This window comes from Myxine glutinosa, chromosome 3, assembly GCF_964187855.1.
Source record: "Myxine glutinosa chromosome 3, kmMyxGlut1.1, whole genome shotgun sequence".
NCBI classification, from domain to species: Eukaryota; Metazoa; Chordata; class Myxini; order Myxiniformes; family Myxinidae; genus Myxine; species Myxine glutinosa.
This window is the reverse complement of record NC_136263.1, coordinates 101760352-101777373: the sequence shown is the minus strand read 5'-3', so window position 1 is coordinate 101777373 and position 17022 is coordinate 101760352. Positions and strand designations below refer to the sequence as shown.

General features: G+C 44.1%; 1 protein-coding gene across 2 annotated transcripts in view; it reads left to right on the top strand.

The window, feature by feature from the left end:
• LOC137423311 (glycerol-3-phosphate acyltransferase 3-like) overlaps window positions 1-8773 on the top strand; it is a 57618-nt gene extending 48845 nt beyond the window's left edge. For both annotated transcript variants that reach the window (XR_010983677.2, XM_068110327.2), the window contains exon 12: window positions 81-8773. Coding sequence is in view for 1 of the 2 variants with exons in the window: in XM_068110327.2 (XP_067966428.2) it covers window positions 81-192 (112 nt within the window). In the remaining variant the exon portion in view is untranslated. The remainder of the gene's footprint in view (window positions 1-80) is intronic.
• The last annotated feature ends 8249 nt before the right edge of the window (window positions 8774-17022 follow it).

Below are 17022 nucleotides of genomic sequence, written 5' to 3'. Positions count from 1 at the left end.
CAAAACAGTGGATATGAACTAGTGGAGGTAAAGGATTCTGGTGTAGTTCTGTGCCAGGAAGTAACTATGTTTATCTGCAGGGATGGAGGGTTGAAGCGTGCACGAGTGAAGGAGAGCTTTCGAGAACAGCAACAGCATGAATACAGCCTCCTTCTTGCTGCAGGATCTCACTCTGCAGCACCATCAATCTGAGAGGGAAGTTTTGGAATAATCAAGTGGATGGGGAGTGGAATAAAGAAAGACAGAGAGGACGGACGCTATGGTGTTCAACCATCTCTGTGTGCTACCATGTGCTCTCCACTTGCACTCGTATGTGGTTGGCTGTATTGTCTTTCAAACAAATGTTGCAGGGTTGATATGATTTTAGAAAAGTAATTTAGGGACCAATTGTGTTTCTCATGATTTCTATCTTTCCTTTATACATTGTGTCTAAGTTTACTTGCAAGTTGTATTATTATAGACATATCTTAATGTTTAACAACTCTCAAACCTGAGACTTCCTTCTCAAAGACCTGATTGTACCTTATGAAGTCTCTCTCTGAAGTATGGTCCCCCTCCATCTTCCAAATATTGTGTACCGAAACACTCGCTTCCTATATCTCCCCTATCATACTCAACTGCTCCTGAATGCTCTTTCGCACTTGAAAAGGTGGATTGGTTTCTGGTAAACCTCGACTCAGATTATACGACAGGGCCAGACGACATCAGTGCATGTGTCCTAAAAACCTGCTCTGCTGCTCTTGCTCATCCTCATCCTCTTTTTGCTCTGGTTATGTTTTCACTCCTGTTTGTTTGTGTCTTTGTATGTTTGTGAGCTGGATATCTAAAACTGTTATGGACGAATTTGGATGAAACTTGGTGGACAGGTTGGTGTATGTTGTTGTTCTTCTCATCTTTCCTTTAAAATGGTGAGGTCCAATGGCACCAAGCTCCTGCCCTGCCTTGACCATGATACTTCACCACTCTGCTCTGTCCTCAGCCAACTCTCTCCACTTTCCAACCACCCCCACCTTACTGATATCCCTCTTCACACAAACCTCCCATCTCAACGTTGGTTTACCTCTTTTCCTCCTACCTTGTTCCCTCAACCTATCCGCTTTCCATATTCTCTGTCCCCCCCCATCCACAACAAGTGTCCAGCCCATCTCAGCCAGCATTTCACCAATCTTCACGTCAAGTTCATCTGCACACCAATCTCCTCCCTCAGTTCATCCATTCTCCTTCTATCTGCCATCTTCACTCCTGCCATCCTCTGGACCTGCCATCCTCTGGAATTCATCCATTATCCTATCCACCCTCCTCACTTCCACAATCCTTTTAACCTCTGTTGTGGTTCTCGCAAACCTGCAGCCTCTGTTGTGGTCTCTCTCTGTCAGTGCCACTGTCTCCAGACCATAAAGGTACACCGGCGTTACCTAAGACATCAGAACCTTTCCTTTCAACCTCCTTGAACATTGTAAAAAATGTATGATAAGGACGAATCGATTCGGTTTTGGTGAAGATCTGGATAATCCAATCTGGATAACCCCCGGACGATATCTCAAAATGTTGTGAACGGATTCGGACAAAACTTGGTGGATGTGTTAGGTAAGTGGCAATAACAAGCCGATTAGATGTTGGTGAAGGTCCGGTTGCAAATCCAGCTATCAGTGGATACAAATGTAAACTGTTCAGTCTGGTGGTGGTATGCTGTCCACCGAGTGCCGTGCTAGTTCTCTCTGGGTCAGTTTCCCTTTGCCTGGAAGATAGCCAACATCACTGCGATACACAAACATGGTGCAAAAATGGATGCTCTTAATTACAGGTCCATTAGCTTGTTTCTATTTATTAACAAAGTCATGGATTCTATCATTGCAGGTGATATCAAATACCTCCTTTTCTCCAACGGCCTGATCCCAGATCATCAGTTCAGTTTCAGACCCTAGTCATTCTACCTGGGCCATGCTGCTTCTTCTCTCCCAACAACAGATGTAAGCCCTCAATCTCTGACATGAGATCATGGCCATCTCTCCGGACATATCTTAAATATCTTGGCCATGATACATATGGCCATCTCCGGATCATGGCCATCTCCGGACATACATATCTTAATCCTTCATTACAGCATAGCACCATGCTTTTATCTCCAAACTCTCTGCTCATGGCATCCAATGCCACCTCCTCTCATGGCTCACTGACATCCTCCACGCCTGTAATTGCAATGTGTAGCTCTTAATGGGATTCATATAATCTCCTCTTTCTGTGAAGGCTGGAGTGCCCTAAGGCAGTGTCTTGGGCCCTGTCTTGTTCTTCATCTTCTTCTGTAATCTTTCTGATACTTTGTAAAATCCTGCCTCTCCCTTTGCTGATGGTTCCACCATCTGCTGTATAATTTGTCATCTTTCAGCCAGGCAGGGAGCAGCCTTTTCCCTCGATACAGACATTGATAGAATCAAGAGATGATCCAATACTTGGAATGTCTTTCAACCCTGACAAATCCCACACACTCACCCTGTCTCTCCAAAAGGACCGTCTGACAAACAGAATCAAGAGATGGTCCAACACTTGGTTAAGTTACTCAAAGTTTTGGGCATCACCATCAGCCATGATCTTCCTTGAGCAGTCCATATTTCCAAGATGGCATCCAAAGCCAGCCTCCGACTGGACATGCTTTGTCGTGCAAGGTCTTTCCTTGGCCAATCTCAACTTTGGACAACCTACAAGGCCTTCATTTGCAGCTTGATGGAGTACTGCCCTTCCATTTGGGCTGAATCTCCAGCCTCCCATCATGCCTTTCTTGACGCCATGGAAAGCAAGCCCCTCAAAATCATTGGGATGACCCGCAACGAAGCTTAATGTTTACAGGTCCACAGACACAGATATTTTTTGATGTAATGAACTGAACATGGTTTTAAATTGTAATAGTTTTTTGAGGTATTGCATTTAAAAAAGCAAACTTGTCGGGTACCGCCTGTAAAAATCGCGATGGTAATGATGTCATCTGTGTGATGTAATCAAAGACAATGTTGTCTCAGCCCGCAACGGATAATGGCTGCACAACTCGCTTCAGACTCGTTAGAAAGCGAATTTTATGAAGATGTGTCTGATCAAGAATCCTCTGGTAGTCAACATCCTTATCCCACAGCAAACTATCCTCGAGATGACGTCGTGGGTCGCGTGGATAATTAAATCGCCATTTTTGGGGGGCGGGGCCAGTTGAGCATTAAAGGACATCCAAAAACATTAATATCTTAAACCCAGCATGTTTTTCAGTGTCTGTGGCCTTTTAAGCCTGTTCCTCTCACATTGCTGACGGGTTGTGGCCTCTGTATTCTACCACCTCCTTTTTGGTCTTGCTCCCTCTGCCTTCTCTGGGCTTTGTCCCTCCCAGGTTTCTGCAGGTTGACCATGGTTTGCCAGGAACCCTCTTCTTGTTGATCTCACAAAATCAGACTCACTGTTCACCTCCATTCATTTGTTCCTCATTTGTCTCACCTGTGAAACAACTTCCCTAATCTTTTCTGTCCTATTCTTCCATCCAGGGCTTCAAGATGGTTGTTCCCCACTATCGCATGCCATGCCCCATCAATACTCATGATCTCTTTTACCATAAATGCCCCCATGACCAAACACTCCCTTTTTCCATGTTAAATTAAATTTTCATGTTAATTTCCATTTCCCCCTTCTCTCTCACCTCTTTTCGTTTGTTAGTTTGTGGTTGGTTTGTTTATTTTCTGTTTCATCCCCACTTTCCCCTTCCTCTTCTTGCAATATTTCATTCAGCTTGTGTTCACCCCTTTCTCCTTCTCCCCCTCACCTTCATCTCACTCTCACTTCGACTCTGCTGTTGTTGTTCTCCCCCTTCCCATTTTGTTCCCTTCCATTCTGCTGTAGCTCTTCCATGAGCCTTGATAATGTAGACAAAAAAACCCTATAATTTTGCTTATTTTTATTGCGATATTCGTCTTTTTGAACATTCATAATAAATGTAATGTTTCAACATCTATACACACCCATCATTAAAAAAAAAAACGATCCTTTTATCCATCTGAATTAGGGGAAAACATGCTGTGGTGGTAATGATTGTGATGTCTATCCAGGAGCTTTGCAGATATTCCCGATTATACTCTATCTCGATATTGGAGAAAAAAAAGAAAAGTTTGTCAAGCAGTTGTCAACCCGTTGCAGATGTTTGCATCAAATTCTTTGGCATCAAAAATTATTGGTAGGTGGTGGAGTCACTAACTTGAAGGATTATTTCTGTGATTTACACAATGTGCAAGTAACATGTGACCTTAACAGGAACGTTGATATAACTTTTCAATTGTCATGATTCGAAAACCATTTGACAGATATAAAATTCTGCAACGTTTAAAAGAAGTTTTTTTCCCATTACAATTCGTTAAAAAGATCAGCCGTGTAGTAAAGGGCCTATCTCATTGGCGGAGACGTCGCCGCGACTGCCGCGACTGATGAGTCGCGGCAACTCGGGCAACTCGGGCGACTCGGGAGACCAAAAAATGGCTTGCGCTCTCACCAAGGCGACGCCAGGGCGACGTCTACGCCAGGGCGATGATATTCATCACTACTCCTTTCGCTACATTTTTTACATTTTTTTGCATGTATTTATTTTAATGCAATTAAATATAAATTCAATGCAATTTAAATATACACTCACATGTAGGTAGGGGCTTCTTGATCTCCTCGAAGATGTTCTGCATATCAACAAGGAAGGTTTCAACCGCTGCTTTCTTGTATTGGTTATCTTTGTATCTTGCATACGATTTATCGTAAAATTCCGGATGATCCTCCCAGAAGTCAGCCATTGCCTCTTGATGCCCCTCTTTCCAATCATATTGTTTTCTAATCGGATCGCCGCTGGAACCATGTTCCTCATCTTCTCTAGCATCAACTGCTGCCTCAGCATCCACAAACTGCGCTGATGCTGCTACAACTGCTTCATCCTCCTTCTTCTTGCCCTTCCGGCCCCCACTGCCCTTGGGTGGCATGGTGGAAGGACAGTACTACTCTGGAGTTGGAGCTGTCCCCTGGCAAGACAAGATGGTGGGGCCTCTTCCAAGGCAGTACAAGGAGCAGCAGCAGTAGCAGGAACAAGTACCAAATGATGAAGACCTTGACCGGATCCTGTACCTGACTTGGACCAGGAGTGAAGGCGTCTCGATGATGCCAGCACGCGCTCAGTCACGTGGTCTCTAAAGTGGGTCAAGCAGCGTCAAGCAGCGTCGCGGAGACGTCGCCGCATCGTCGCCGCAACGTCGCCGCAACGTCTCCTCAGTCTCCTTGGTCTCCAGCAGGTCGCGGAGACGTCGCGGAGACGTCTCCCCAGTCGTGGACAAAATTAGTCTCCGCGACGTCGCCGAAAAATCGAACATGTTTGAATTTCCCGCGACTTCCCGGAGACCCGGCTAGTCTCCAGGAGACGTCGCGGAGACGTCTCCGCAACTAGCGGAGACTCGAGTCGCCACCAGGTCGCCACCTAGTCTCCAGGCCAATGAGATAGGCCCTTAACAAACAAAACCACCAACCTTTAGGCATACATAGGTCATGGAACGTACCGTGAAGTTTGCTTCCTTCTTGTAACAACATGAGGGATTACTTGATTCTTTCACAGTAATTCACACAAATATACTACTATTCCGAATATTGTCATCCCCACTGAAAATACACTACATGGCCAAAAGTATGTGGACACCCAAACATCACACCCATATGTGTTCGTCGAACATATCCTTCCAAAATCATGGGCATTAATATGGAGTTGGTCCCCCCCTTTGCTGCTATAACAGCCTCCACTCTTCTGGGAAGGCTTTCCACTAGATGTTGGAACATTGCTGTGGGGATTTGCTTCCATTCAGCCACAAGAGCATTAGTGAGGCTCGGGACTGATGTTGGGCGATTAGGCCTGGCTCGCAGTCGGCATTCCAATTCATCCCAAAGGTGTTCGATGGGGTTGAGGTCAGGGCTCTGTGCAGGCCAGTCAAGTTCTTCCACACCGATCTCGACAAACCATTTCTGTATGGACTTCGCTTTGTGCATGAGGGCATTGTCATGCTGAAACAGGAAAGGGCCTTCCCCAAACTGTTGCCACGTTGGAAACACACAATCGTCGAGAATGTCATTGTATACTGTAGCGTTGAGATTTCCCTTCACTGGAACTAAGGGGCCTAGCCCGAACCATGATAAACAGCCCAGACCATTATTCCTCCTCCATCAAACTTTACAGTTGGCACTATGCATTCGGGCAGGTAGTGTTCTCCTGGCATCCGCCAAAACCAGATTCAGCCGTCGGATTGCCAGATGGTGAAGCGTGATTCATCACTCCAGAGAACGCGTTTCCACTGCTTTACACCACTCCAGCCGATGCTTGGCATTGCGCATGGTGCTCTTAGGCTTGTGTGCGGCTGCTCGGCCATGGAAACCCATTTCATGAAGCTCCGGAAGAACCGTTTTTGTGCTGACGTTGCTTCCAGAGGCAGTTTGGAACTCGGTAGTGAGTGTTGTAACCGAGGACAGCGGATTTTTATGCGCTGTGTGCTTCAGCACTCAGCGGTCTCGTTCTGTGAGCTTGTGTGGCCTACCACTTCACGGCTGAGCTGTTGTTGCTCCTAGACATTTCCAGTTCACAATAACAGCACTTACAGTTGACCGGGGCAGCAGAAATTTGACGAACTGACTTGTTGAAAAGGTGGCACCCTATGACAGTGCCACGTTGAAAGTCACTGAGCTCTTCAGTATGGCCAATTCCACTGCCAATGTTTGTCTATGGAGATTGCACGGCTGTGTGCTTGATTATATATAACTGTCAGCAATGGGTGTGGCTGAAACAGCCGAATCCACTAATTAGAAGTGGTGTCCGCATACTTTTGGCCATGTCGTGTATTTGCTCGCTAAACTGACAAAACAGGAACAATTGCGATAAAAAACCTATCGTGAACTAGCCTGGCCACAACCCAGATCTAGCCAATCGGCAAGATCGTCACAAAATTCCAAGAAATTGATAAAGTAGTTTCCCGTAAATGACCAATCATGAGCATCATATAATATTTGGGAAAGCAAGATGGCAGCACCCATGTCGCCAGACACGGAGTAGAACGCTGTCTCGTTTTCGTCAAAATTTTGCGTAATGCACGTCGTTCTTTCGGCAAAGACTAACTTTATTTCATTCTCAAATGATTCCTGGGAACATTTTATCACACTGGCGACTGAATGGAAGAAATACGACTGCAAAGAAAGCGATGTTGTAGCAGACACTGGGGTCAAACTTGGACTTAATTTAACCAATCAAGCGTGTACTGCCGCTCAAGTTCCTCAACCAGCAAGTGCTAATGTAGGCTACCATTACGACTGTTACAAGCGCTTCTGGGACATCAGTAAAGTGAGGAGAAAGGAGAAATCTCATACAAAGAAATCCAGCACTCAAGGTGGGTTTGTAAAGTAATTATTAGCATACTACTACGATACGCTATAGTCTAAAAGTCATTTACAATGCGCACGCTCCTTTATATATAAAACGCATCCATATTATTTTCCCTCCCTTTTTATTATTTGTCCCTCCAATCTCTCCTCTTCTTCAAGTAATGCAAGCTTACAATGCTAACATAAGTGCACAGATGCTATGGTCAAACAACACCAGGAACACTATACTGTACCTACCATTAAAGGGTTATTACTGGCCCTTGACTTTTGAATTAAGCTTGGTTCATACACTTTGATGCACTGTCAGTGGCTGTGGTAAAGTATACAAACAAAACATTTGTATGTTTTACCACTGTTTACCCTTGTTTTACCACCGTTTGTTACTGACTGTAATTGTACTTGGGTGAAGGATATATTGGCTGTTAAATTCCCTGTTAAGTCACAACAACAACAACAACGACAACAAAAACAACAACACGAGTTATATTATAAGGCACCACAGTTTGCGAAAGGGAGGAGAAGGAATGGCGTAGACGAGGAAGAGAAGGTAATGACACTTTTCCTGAGCTGTCACGCTCGTTTTCAAGCGGTGAAAATCAATTTAAAAACCGACATACCCAGTGAAGGAGGAATTAGGGGTCTTCTGTATGCGAATCAGGGAGGATTCAGCGACTTACCTATTCCCTGGCCATAACGGGCCAACTTCAACCCACTGTGAGTTGGTTTAGGGAGATTCAGCTTAGCTTCTTATATCATACACAGTGAGGTATTATTTGCTGAACTCATTCTACTCGCCTAATCTACTTGTCGGAGTTATCTCGGTGATGATTTCAAAGCTTTGTATACCCTCAGCGCCATTTTCGAGAAGGCACAAAGCTGATTGACCCTTGCATCACCATAAGCTTATTCGTCCCTCCAATCTCTCCTCTTCTTCAAGTAACACATTGTCCAACAGCTTGGAGTTCCTGTCTTCAACGTCTCTCCTACAACTTTATCTGTGGGTTCGGGTTCTTCTCCATGCTTCGATGATGCAGGATTTCACCTTCTGAGGACTTGTAAGAAGTGACTGTGCAGTCAGCTTCATCTTGTGCGTACCCTCCGGACTATATCCTTTCAACCATGCCCACCGCCGACCTTTCACCCATTTATAACCCGCTGGGGTTTACTGTACAAACTGCTTGCTTGAGATAAGTTGCCACATCGAGTCATGAGTTAACTTATAGCTGCATTGTTGTCTGCGATGTTTGTACGTATTTAATTTGGAGATTCTTGGGAAAGTCATTCAGTGTTACATTTAATTAATATTATCGTGCTTAATGTAGACAGTAGGGATTAATAAATATTCTTCATAAAGTTATCTGTCTCCTGTCATATGTTGGTTTCACCCTAAAAACAATACTAAGGGCACAGCAGTGTCTTTATTTTCTTTTCTGCAGTGACACCCTCCATGTTATTGGTGCAATCACTGCGGTGCCCTGAGGTCAACATGTAACACTGACAATTTCTCAAATAGCGATTTTACCACGTTGATTGGTAAAAAATAAATAAAATAAAACCCGCTTTTGAATCCTACTAACCTGCTTTTCATCGCCCCCAACATGCCATGTATGCAGTCAAACACAAATTTGAAAATAATTCCAAACAGGGAACTTACTATTTTTAAGGACATTATAAAGGACACAAACAACAGGCACAAATAACTCATGTAATGTGTTAGATAGGGTGATGTAATAGACACTGTGTCAATGACGGTAAAACCAGAAATTAATTTATTTATACGCCTTTAAACCATTATTTAAATTAAATTATATACTTGAACACTGTAGAACACAAATTGCATTCATACTTCCAAGAACCATGCTATATAACGATATATAGCATGAGAGGGCATGGCATGTGAGAGGCTGCATATCGGAGTGAGGAAGAGGCCGCCAAATGGCTATGTATGATGCTGATTCATGCTGTGTTCTATGGTGATCAATAAACCTCCATCTCCTTAACTACGACGCAACGTCTTCTTATTACATTGTACAATGGTGATGTGTAAGACTGCCTCAGTAGTGCTAAACTTCTGGATTTTGAAAAAGTGATTAAAAAAATTATTATTTCATTAAAATTTAAGGACTGTACCGTATATACTTTAACACTGCGTGGGGTATCATGTTCTATGCACTCGCTAGGTTAAAATGTCTTTTTAGCCACGTCGCAAGACGCTGGTCATAGAGTGCCCTCTGCTGTTGTTGTTGTTGTTCTTCTTGTTCTTCTTCTTCTTGTTGTTCTTGCAGAGAAGACAAAACCTCAAAGCTCCACCCATTCTGGGAACTATAGCTCCACCCATTGTGGGAGAGGCTTCATATAAACAAATATCCACCATTTTATTAACTCGCATAGCTTTGAGGCCTGTTTTGTAGGCCCATGGTGTCTTCCTCTCTCACACAGTTTTATTTCAAATCAAATTCGATATATCATTTCATTTTTCACAGTCGCTAACATAGTTTTAGACTCGGTTGAAAAAAAAACGGGAAGAAAATCCGATGAAAGTTGCCCTTTATAGAACGAAATGCATTCTCAAAGGCCTGTAACTTCAAGTCCATTGAGATATATTTTTTTTAAATCGCGGCATGGTCAGTCATACACCGCCCGAAATAACAGATGGGAAAATGCCGAGATATATTAAAAATTCGTCCATTTGATGACAATCGTCACAATGAAATATTTAATTTATACGTCGTCACAATAATGTGGAGAGAGGAGCATAGCTTCGTTCACGTATCGCCACATACGGGAAATTGCCGAGATATATTTTTTTTAAATCGCGGCATGGTCAGTCATACACCGCCTGAAATAACAGACGGGAAAATGCCGAGATATATTAAAAATTCGTCCATTTGATGACAATCGTCACGATGAAATATTTAATTTATACGTCGTCACAATAATGTGGAGAGAGGAGCATAGCTTCGTTCACGTGTCGCCACACACGGGAAATTGCCGAGATATATATTTTTTAAATCGCGGCATGGTCAGTCATACACCGCCTGAAATAACAGACGGGAAAATGCCGAGATATATTAAAAATTCGTCGCCACACACGGGAAATTGCCGAGATATATTTTCACTTTGCACAAAAATAACATCAAGTAATCGAATCAATAGGAATGTCCTGTGCCTATAACATCGACGTTATAGGCACAGCTGCATCTAGGCATTGTGTAACATCGACATGGCTTTTGTTTTAATTAAAACTTTTTGTACTTGTTATTACTTATTTAAACCAGGGATGCCCAAACATTTGAGCTTGGAGGGACATTTTCAAATCTCAGCAGTGAGCAATGGGACAAAAAATAATTTTTAAAAAACAAATAAAATAAACAAAATAAGATAAATAATTCACGCAATGAAATTACTAAAAACCATGGTTATATTGCTCTTATTATTACTAACAGAGTACCCACCCTGCAGGCGATCTTGCAACACGTTCTTCAGATACACCTTTATTTTGGCGGTGTGTAGGCTACTGACAGCTGCCTCAATCGCTTCCAAAAGGAAAGAAAATAACCCGTGTTTTGTGCATGAGACAAAAACATCCTTCTCCTCACCCCCGGGCCAATCTGCCAATGGGAGATGTGAAACTGATTCTTGGATCGCAAGAGTTTGTTCACATCCGGCTGCAGCTTGCTGAGAGGCAAAACACATATTGTAAGTGGGGGGGTCACCGAGGTTTCCTCACAGCCTGTTTTTGGTCAAGTTATTCTCGATGAAAGTCTGTTCATAAACGTAGGTGCATCCGAAGAGGGAGAGCAATCTCTGGGAATTTTTCCTGATTCCTGAATATTTTTCTGCTCAGAAGTATTTGTAGAACTCCTGGAAGGCAACTGCTCCGTATCTCTCAACAGAGTCACACTGAAATCCAATAAGCTGCATCTACAACTCCTCAGGTGCAGTGCCCACATTAGAAAGCAAAGGGGTATGCAAACAAAGAGAGTTCATTTTTGTTGACCTCAAAATCTTTGAAATGACAGTAGATCTGTGATGTATTCTCCATACTCAGCTACTTTGCTTGTGGCAGTGCTTTGTGTGCAGTTCACTTAATTTAGGTTGGGGAAGTGAACGCATAGCAAGGTTACCAGCTGTTAGGTGGCATTTTAGTAGCTGAAGTTTCATTTGAAATGTATTGATGCTGTCACACAGCTCATGGTTGAGTCACCTTTTTCCTTGCAGTTGCAAATTCAGATTATTGAGCTGAGTAGCAATGTTCACAAGAAAAGCAAGGTCAGAGAGCCATTTCTGATTTTGGAAAACGTTGCACGTCACCCAGTTTGTTTGCTAGGAAATATTCTACTTCTCTCGGAAGTCCCTCCCTCGGAAGTCTCGGAAGTCTCGGATACCTGGTGTTGAGCTAGCGGCTAGGGTGCCGGCTTAGGATCCAAGGATCCTGGGTTCGAATCCCGGTCGATCGCTGAATTAACGCCAGGGGGGTTGACTCAGCCTGTCATACCTACCGAGGTCGGCTAATTGAGTACCAGTTCACTGGTAATTCCCTGTTTGTCGTTAAAGGCGGCAAAAAGGGTTGGCGTCAGGAAGGGCATCCGGCCGTAAAACATTGCTTCAAATAGGGGACCGATAAAACAACAACAACCACGGTTCCCGAAAAAGGCCAACCCCCGCTTTGCGGGGAAAAATGGCCTCTAAAGGTGGTTTTTTTTTCTTTTTCTCGGAGATATTAAAAAAAAATAGATGTGCTTTTCCGCTAGCCCCAGGCAACGAATCTCCTGGTGGTACAACACAACTCCATATTCTGCATCCATTTCTTCCAACATGGATCTGAAGTCTGAACTGCTGATGATTAGGTGCTTTTAATCAAATCAAGTTTACCCTTTTAATGACGTCTTGCATCGCCTCTCTTTTATGGACTTTGCAGTGCTATTTTACAACTTTCCCAACAGTGTTCTCCACTTTATGACTGACTCAATAGTCAGTGCTGTGTGCTTGTGCTTGTACGTACTGTCGCCAGCCCGTTTCTGCAGACAACCATTGCTGGTGCCCCATCGGTTGTAATTTCTGCCATTTTCACCCAAGGTAGCCCATACTGAATTGACACCGTAGTTAAACATTCAAACAGACTTGCTCAGAAATGTCCCAACCCAGGTCGAAAATACCATAAATATCCCGTAGGAAATTGGACCAGTAGGAATCTACTGGTTTCAATAAAGAAAGTGAAATACTGGACCAGTAGAAAATACCAATAAAAAAAACCAGTAAGTCAATGGGACCAGTAGGAGACCAATAGAATACCAATATATAAATGAAAAGGATTGACAATAACCAATCAACATATGTGGGAAAAGTACTTGTCCAGACTGTTAATTGAAACCAGGTCCTCTGGTGAATTGTACTAGTGCTCTGCATTATCTATATTATAAGAGAGCCGTTTGTCTGTCTGTATGTGCGTCGCCATTTTTCTCAGTGATGGCTGAACGGATATTCATCAAACTTTCAGAGGTTCATCAGTGAGTACCAGGGAGTGTTTAGGTAAAATATATATATTTAAATACTGAAAGAAAAAAAGTTAGTTTTTTTTGGATAAAAAAAAAAACGCTTAATAGTGCCTGAACCTTTGTAGCTATATGAAAGGTAACATTGAATTATCCCCGATTAGTGTGTGTGTGGAGGTGGGGGGGGGGGGGGGGCAGGGGGAGGGATAATATTAAATATAAATTTTCCTTATTGGGTGTAAGTAGGGGAATAGCAATATATATTGTTATTACTATATTCAATATTCAATAGCAATATATATTAGCGGTTTGGCGTCAGGAAGGGCATCCGGCCATAAAAAACATTGCCTCAAAAAGAGAACCATGACAATTACAACTACATATGGGCAGGGTACAGCCCGAAGTGGAGATCGGTTTCTGAGGTTTGGGACATGGAATGTAGGGACAATGACAGGGAGATCAGGAGAAGTGGTGGAAGTATTGGTCAGAAGAAGAGTGGACATATGTTGTGTGCAAGAGACGAGATGGAAGGGAAGTGGTGTGAGAATGGTGAAGGGTAGGCAGGGACAGAAATACAAGTTTGTGTGGCACGGGTGCCCGGAGGGCGTGAATGGTGTTGGTGTCCTGTTTTCTGAGGAGTTTGTAGACAGTGTGGTGAGTGTGACTAGAGTGAGTGATAGGTTGATGATGGTGAAAATGATGATTGGAAAGCTCTTGGTGAACGTCATCTCGGGATATGCTCCGCAGGTTGGTCGAAGCGATGAAGAGAGGACAAGTTCTGGTGTGCGATAGAGAAGCTGATGGAAAACGTGAAAGATGAGGAAGTTGTTGTGGTAGGAGGAGACCTAAATGGACATGTGGGAAGGAGTATGGATGGTTTTGAGGGAGTTCATGGGGGTTACGGATATGGTGTGAGAAATGGAGAAGGTGAAAGGATTTTGGAATTTGCTGATGGAGCTGATTTGTTGATTTGTAATATAGTCCGGCAGCTAAGCTAAATATAGCATAACAATTGTGCATTTTGTGAGAAAAGCACCAAATTTGGCACACTAGTAGACTATCATATTATGAAAAGATCTGGATATTGGGCCATCTCAGATTCAGAGATTTGATTTTTGCAAGATTTGCAGATTTTGCAGATTTGCAAGCTGAGATTGCAACGCCAGGGACGGCCGGCTCCTTCCTGCGAGCTGCCCACGTCATCCGCACAAGAAGAGCTCATCAAATCACTGCAGCGGCACTGCACATCCTGCAACACCGTGCGTATGAACGCCACTGTATGACATATGCTGATGATGCAGAAGACCTGCCTGAGTTCGAAGACTGTGTCACCAGAGAGGAGGAGACATTCCCAACTTTCAGTACTGGGCAACTGTGCTGGAACTAGAGATGTTGGTACTGGTCTACGTGCGTTCTCTGCGGCAGGCTTCATTCACGATGTACTTTGATGCCCTGACGGAACTGGTCCCATGGTTCCATGCCTTAGACCACAAACACTATGCCAGGTGGGTCCCTGTTCACCTGAGGGACATGGTTGCACTCCCAATGAAGCACCCAGATGTAGCCAGAGAATTCAGGGCTGGCAACTTCACTGTACAGAAGACGAAGAAGGTGTTCTCTTCGATCCCAATCGAATCGAAATCTTGCAAAAATCAAATCTCTGAATCTGAGATGGCCCAATATCCAGATCTTTTCATAATATGATAGTCTACTAGTGTGCCAAATTTGGTGCTTTCCTCACAAAATGCACAATTGTTATGCTAAGTTGCCCCACTAATACTCAGTTCCAGAAAGAGGATAATAAGCTTGTTACATACACATCAGGTGGGTCGACGACAACCGTTGACTACCTGATGGTGCGTAGGCGAGATAGGGGGCACCTCCGGGACACAAAGGTGATCCCGGGGGAGGAGGCTGTTTCACAACACCACTTGGTTGTCTGCGACATAAGGGTGAAAGGTGCGAGGAGAGCTCGGCGGGTGAAGTACCAACCGAGAATGAAGGTGTGGAGGTTGAAAGAGGTGACAGTAAGGGAGGCATTAAAAGAGAGGCTGAGTAGGGTCGAGGATGATGTGGTTGAGCTTGAAAGTGGTTGGATGTCAATGAAAGCTAGTCTGTTGGGAGCCGTTGGTGAGGTATGTGGATGGACAAAAGGACCACCGAGGCACTCGGAAACATGGTGGTGGGATGATGAAGTTGGAAAGAGGATTGACGAGAAGAGGAAGAAGTTCAAGGAGTGGCAGAAGGCGAAGGGTACGGAGCAGAAACAGCAGAGCATGAAAGTTATAAGGCAGCCAGGAAGGCTGCAAAGAAAGAGGTAGCAAAGGCACAGGAGGCATGGAGGAAAATGTTCGGAGAACGCTTGGATTCGGAAGAGAGTCAGAAAGCAGTATTCAGGATTGCAAAGCAGATAGCGAAAGATAGGTGTGATGTGATGGGGGTGAGTTGCTTGAAGGATGAAGTGGGACAAATCGTTGTCGGCCCAGATGGAATTAAAGGAAGATGGAAAAGATATATGGAAATATATCTACTGACTAGATATAGTAGTATATATATAAATATATATATATAAAAGATATATAAAAGATATATAAATATATACTAGTCTACCGACTCCTCTCTGGCCTTGCCCCCCCAGCTCTCTCTGGGCTCTGTCCCCCAAATATTCCGACAGGTCGCACAAGATCTGCCTGCAACCCTCTTGTGGTTAAACTGCCAAAATCAAGACTTTCTGCTCACCTTCACTCCTTCATTACTCTTTTCTCCCGCCTCTGGAACAAACTCCCTCACTCTCTTCAATCCCACTCCACCCTCCAGGTCTTTAAAACAGCTGTTCACCACCATCTCTTATCTTCCCCCATCCAAAACCTTGATCTTTTCTACCCCCGCTAATTTCACCCCAAATCCTACACTTTTTTGAAATACCAACTTCTGTCCTGGAAGTCCTTGGTCTCCTTGTGTTTCACACCTCTCCCCCCCCCCCCCCCCCACCTTCCCACGCCTCCTCCCCCCAGGCCCTCTCCCTCCCGTGCTTCTCCCTGCTCTCGGGTTTTATGTTTGTGTGCTTCCCCTCCTCTCACCATCTTGTCTTCCGCTCCCTCTTTTTGTATGTTTTGTTTGTCTGGTTCATTTGTTTGTGAAATAAATGTTAGCTCTTTCACGAGCCTCGATTCAGTGTACAAAAAAAAAAAAAAAAAAATGCTGTTGAATACAGAGAATGAATGGGATGGCAACATGGAGAGTAACCCAGTTTTAGGACTGGAAGAGAAGATAACTGAGAAGGAAGTTGAGGAAGCGATAAAAGCAATGAAGGGTAGAAAAGCGGGAGGGCCGACGGGAGTTGTGGGAGATATGTTGATGGCAGAAGGAAGTTGGGGTGTTAAGAGAATGACAGAGATCTGTAATCTGGTGGTGAAAGAAGGCCGCATTCCAGTGGTTTGGGAACTGAGTACCCTCGTCCCTCTATACAAGGGGAAAGGTGACCCTCTGGAGTGTGGCTCGTACCGAGCGATAAAGTTATTGGAGCATGGAATGAAGGTATTGGAAAGGGTGTTGGAGAGGAGGATAAGGAAGAAAGTGAAGATCGACGAAATGCAGTTTGGATTTATGCCAGGAAGAGGAACGACAGACGCGCTTTTCATTGTGAAGCAGTTGCAGGAGAAGTACATGGAGAAGAGGAAGAAGTTGTTTCTTGGGTTTGTTGATCTGGAGAAAGCATTCGATAGGGTTCCACGCAAAGTATTGACATGGGCATTGAGGAAGTTAGGAGTGGAGGAATGGTTGATCAGAGTAGTGATAGCAATGTACAAAAGAGCGCGCACAGCTGTAAGGACGTAGGACGGGAACAGAGGTGAGTTTGAGGTGAAGGTGGGAGTGCATCAGGGGTCGGTACTAAGTCCACTACTATTTGTAGCTGTGATGGAGGTGCTGGCTCAGAACGTAAAGGAGGGTTTACCGTGGGAGTTGTATGCAGATGATCTGGTGTTGATTGCGGAAAGTATGGATGGACTGAAGGAAAAGATGAACACGTGGAAGGAATGTATGGAGACAAAAGGTCTGAAGGTGAATATCGGAAAGACGAAGGTGATAGAAAGTGGTAAAGCATGTGGTG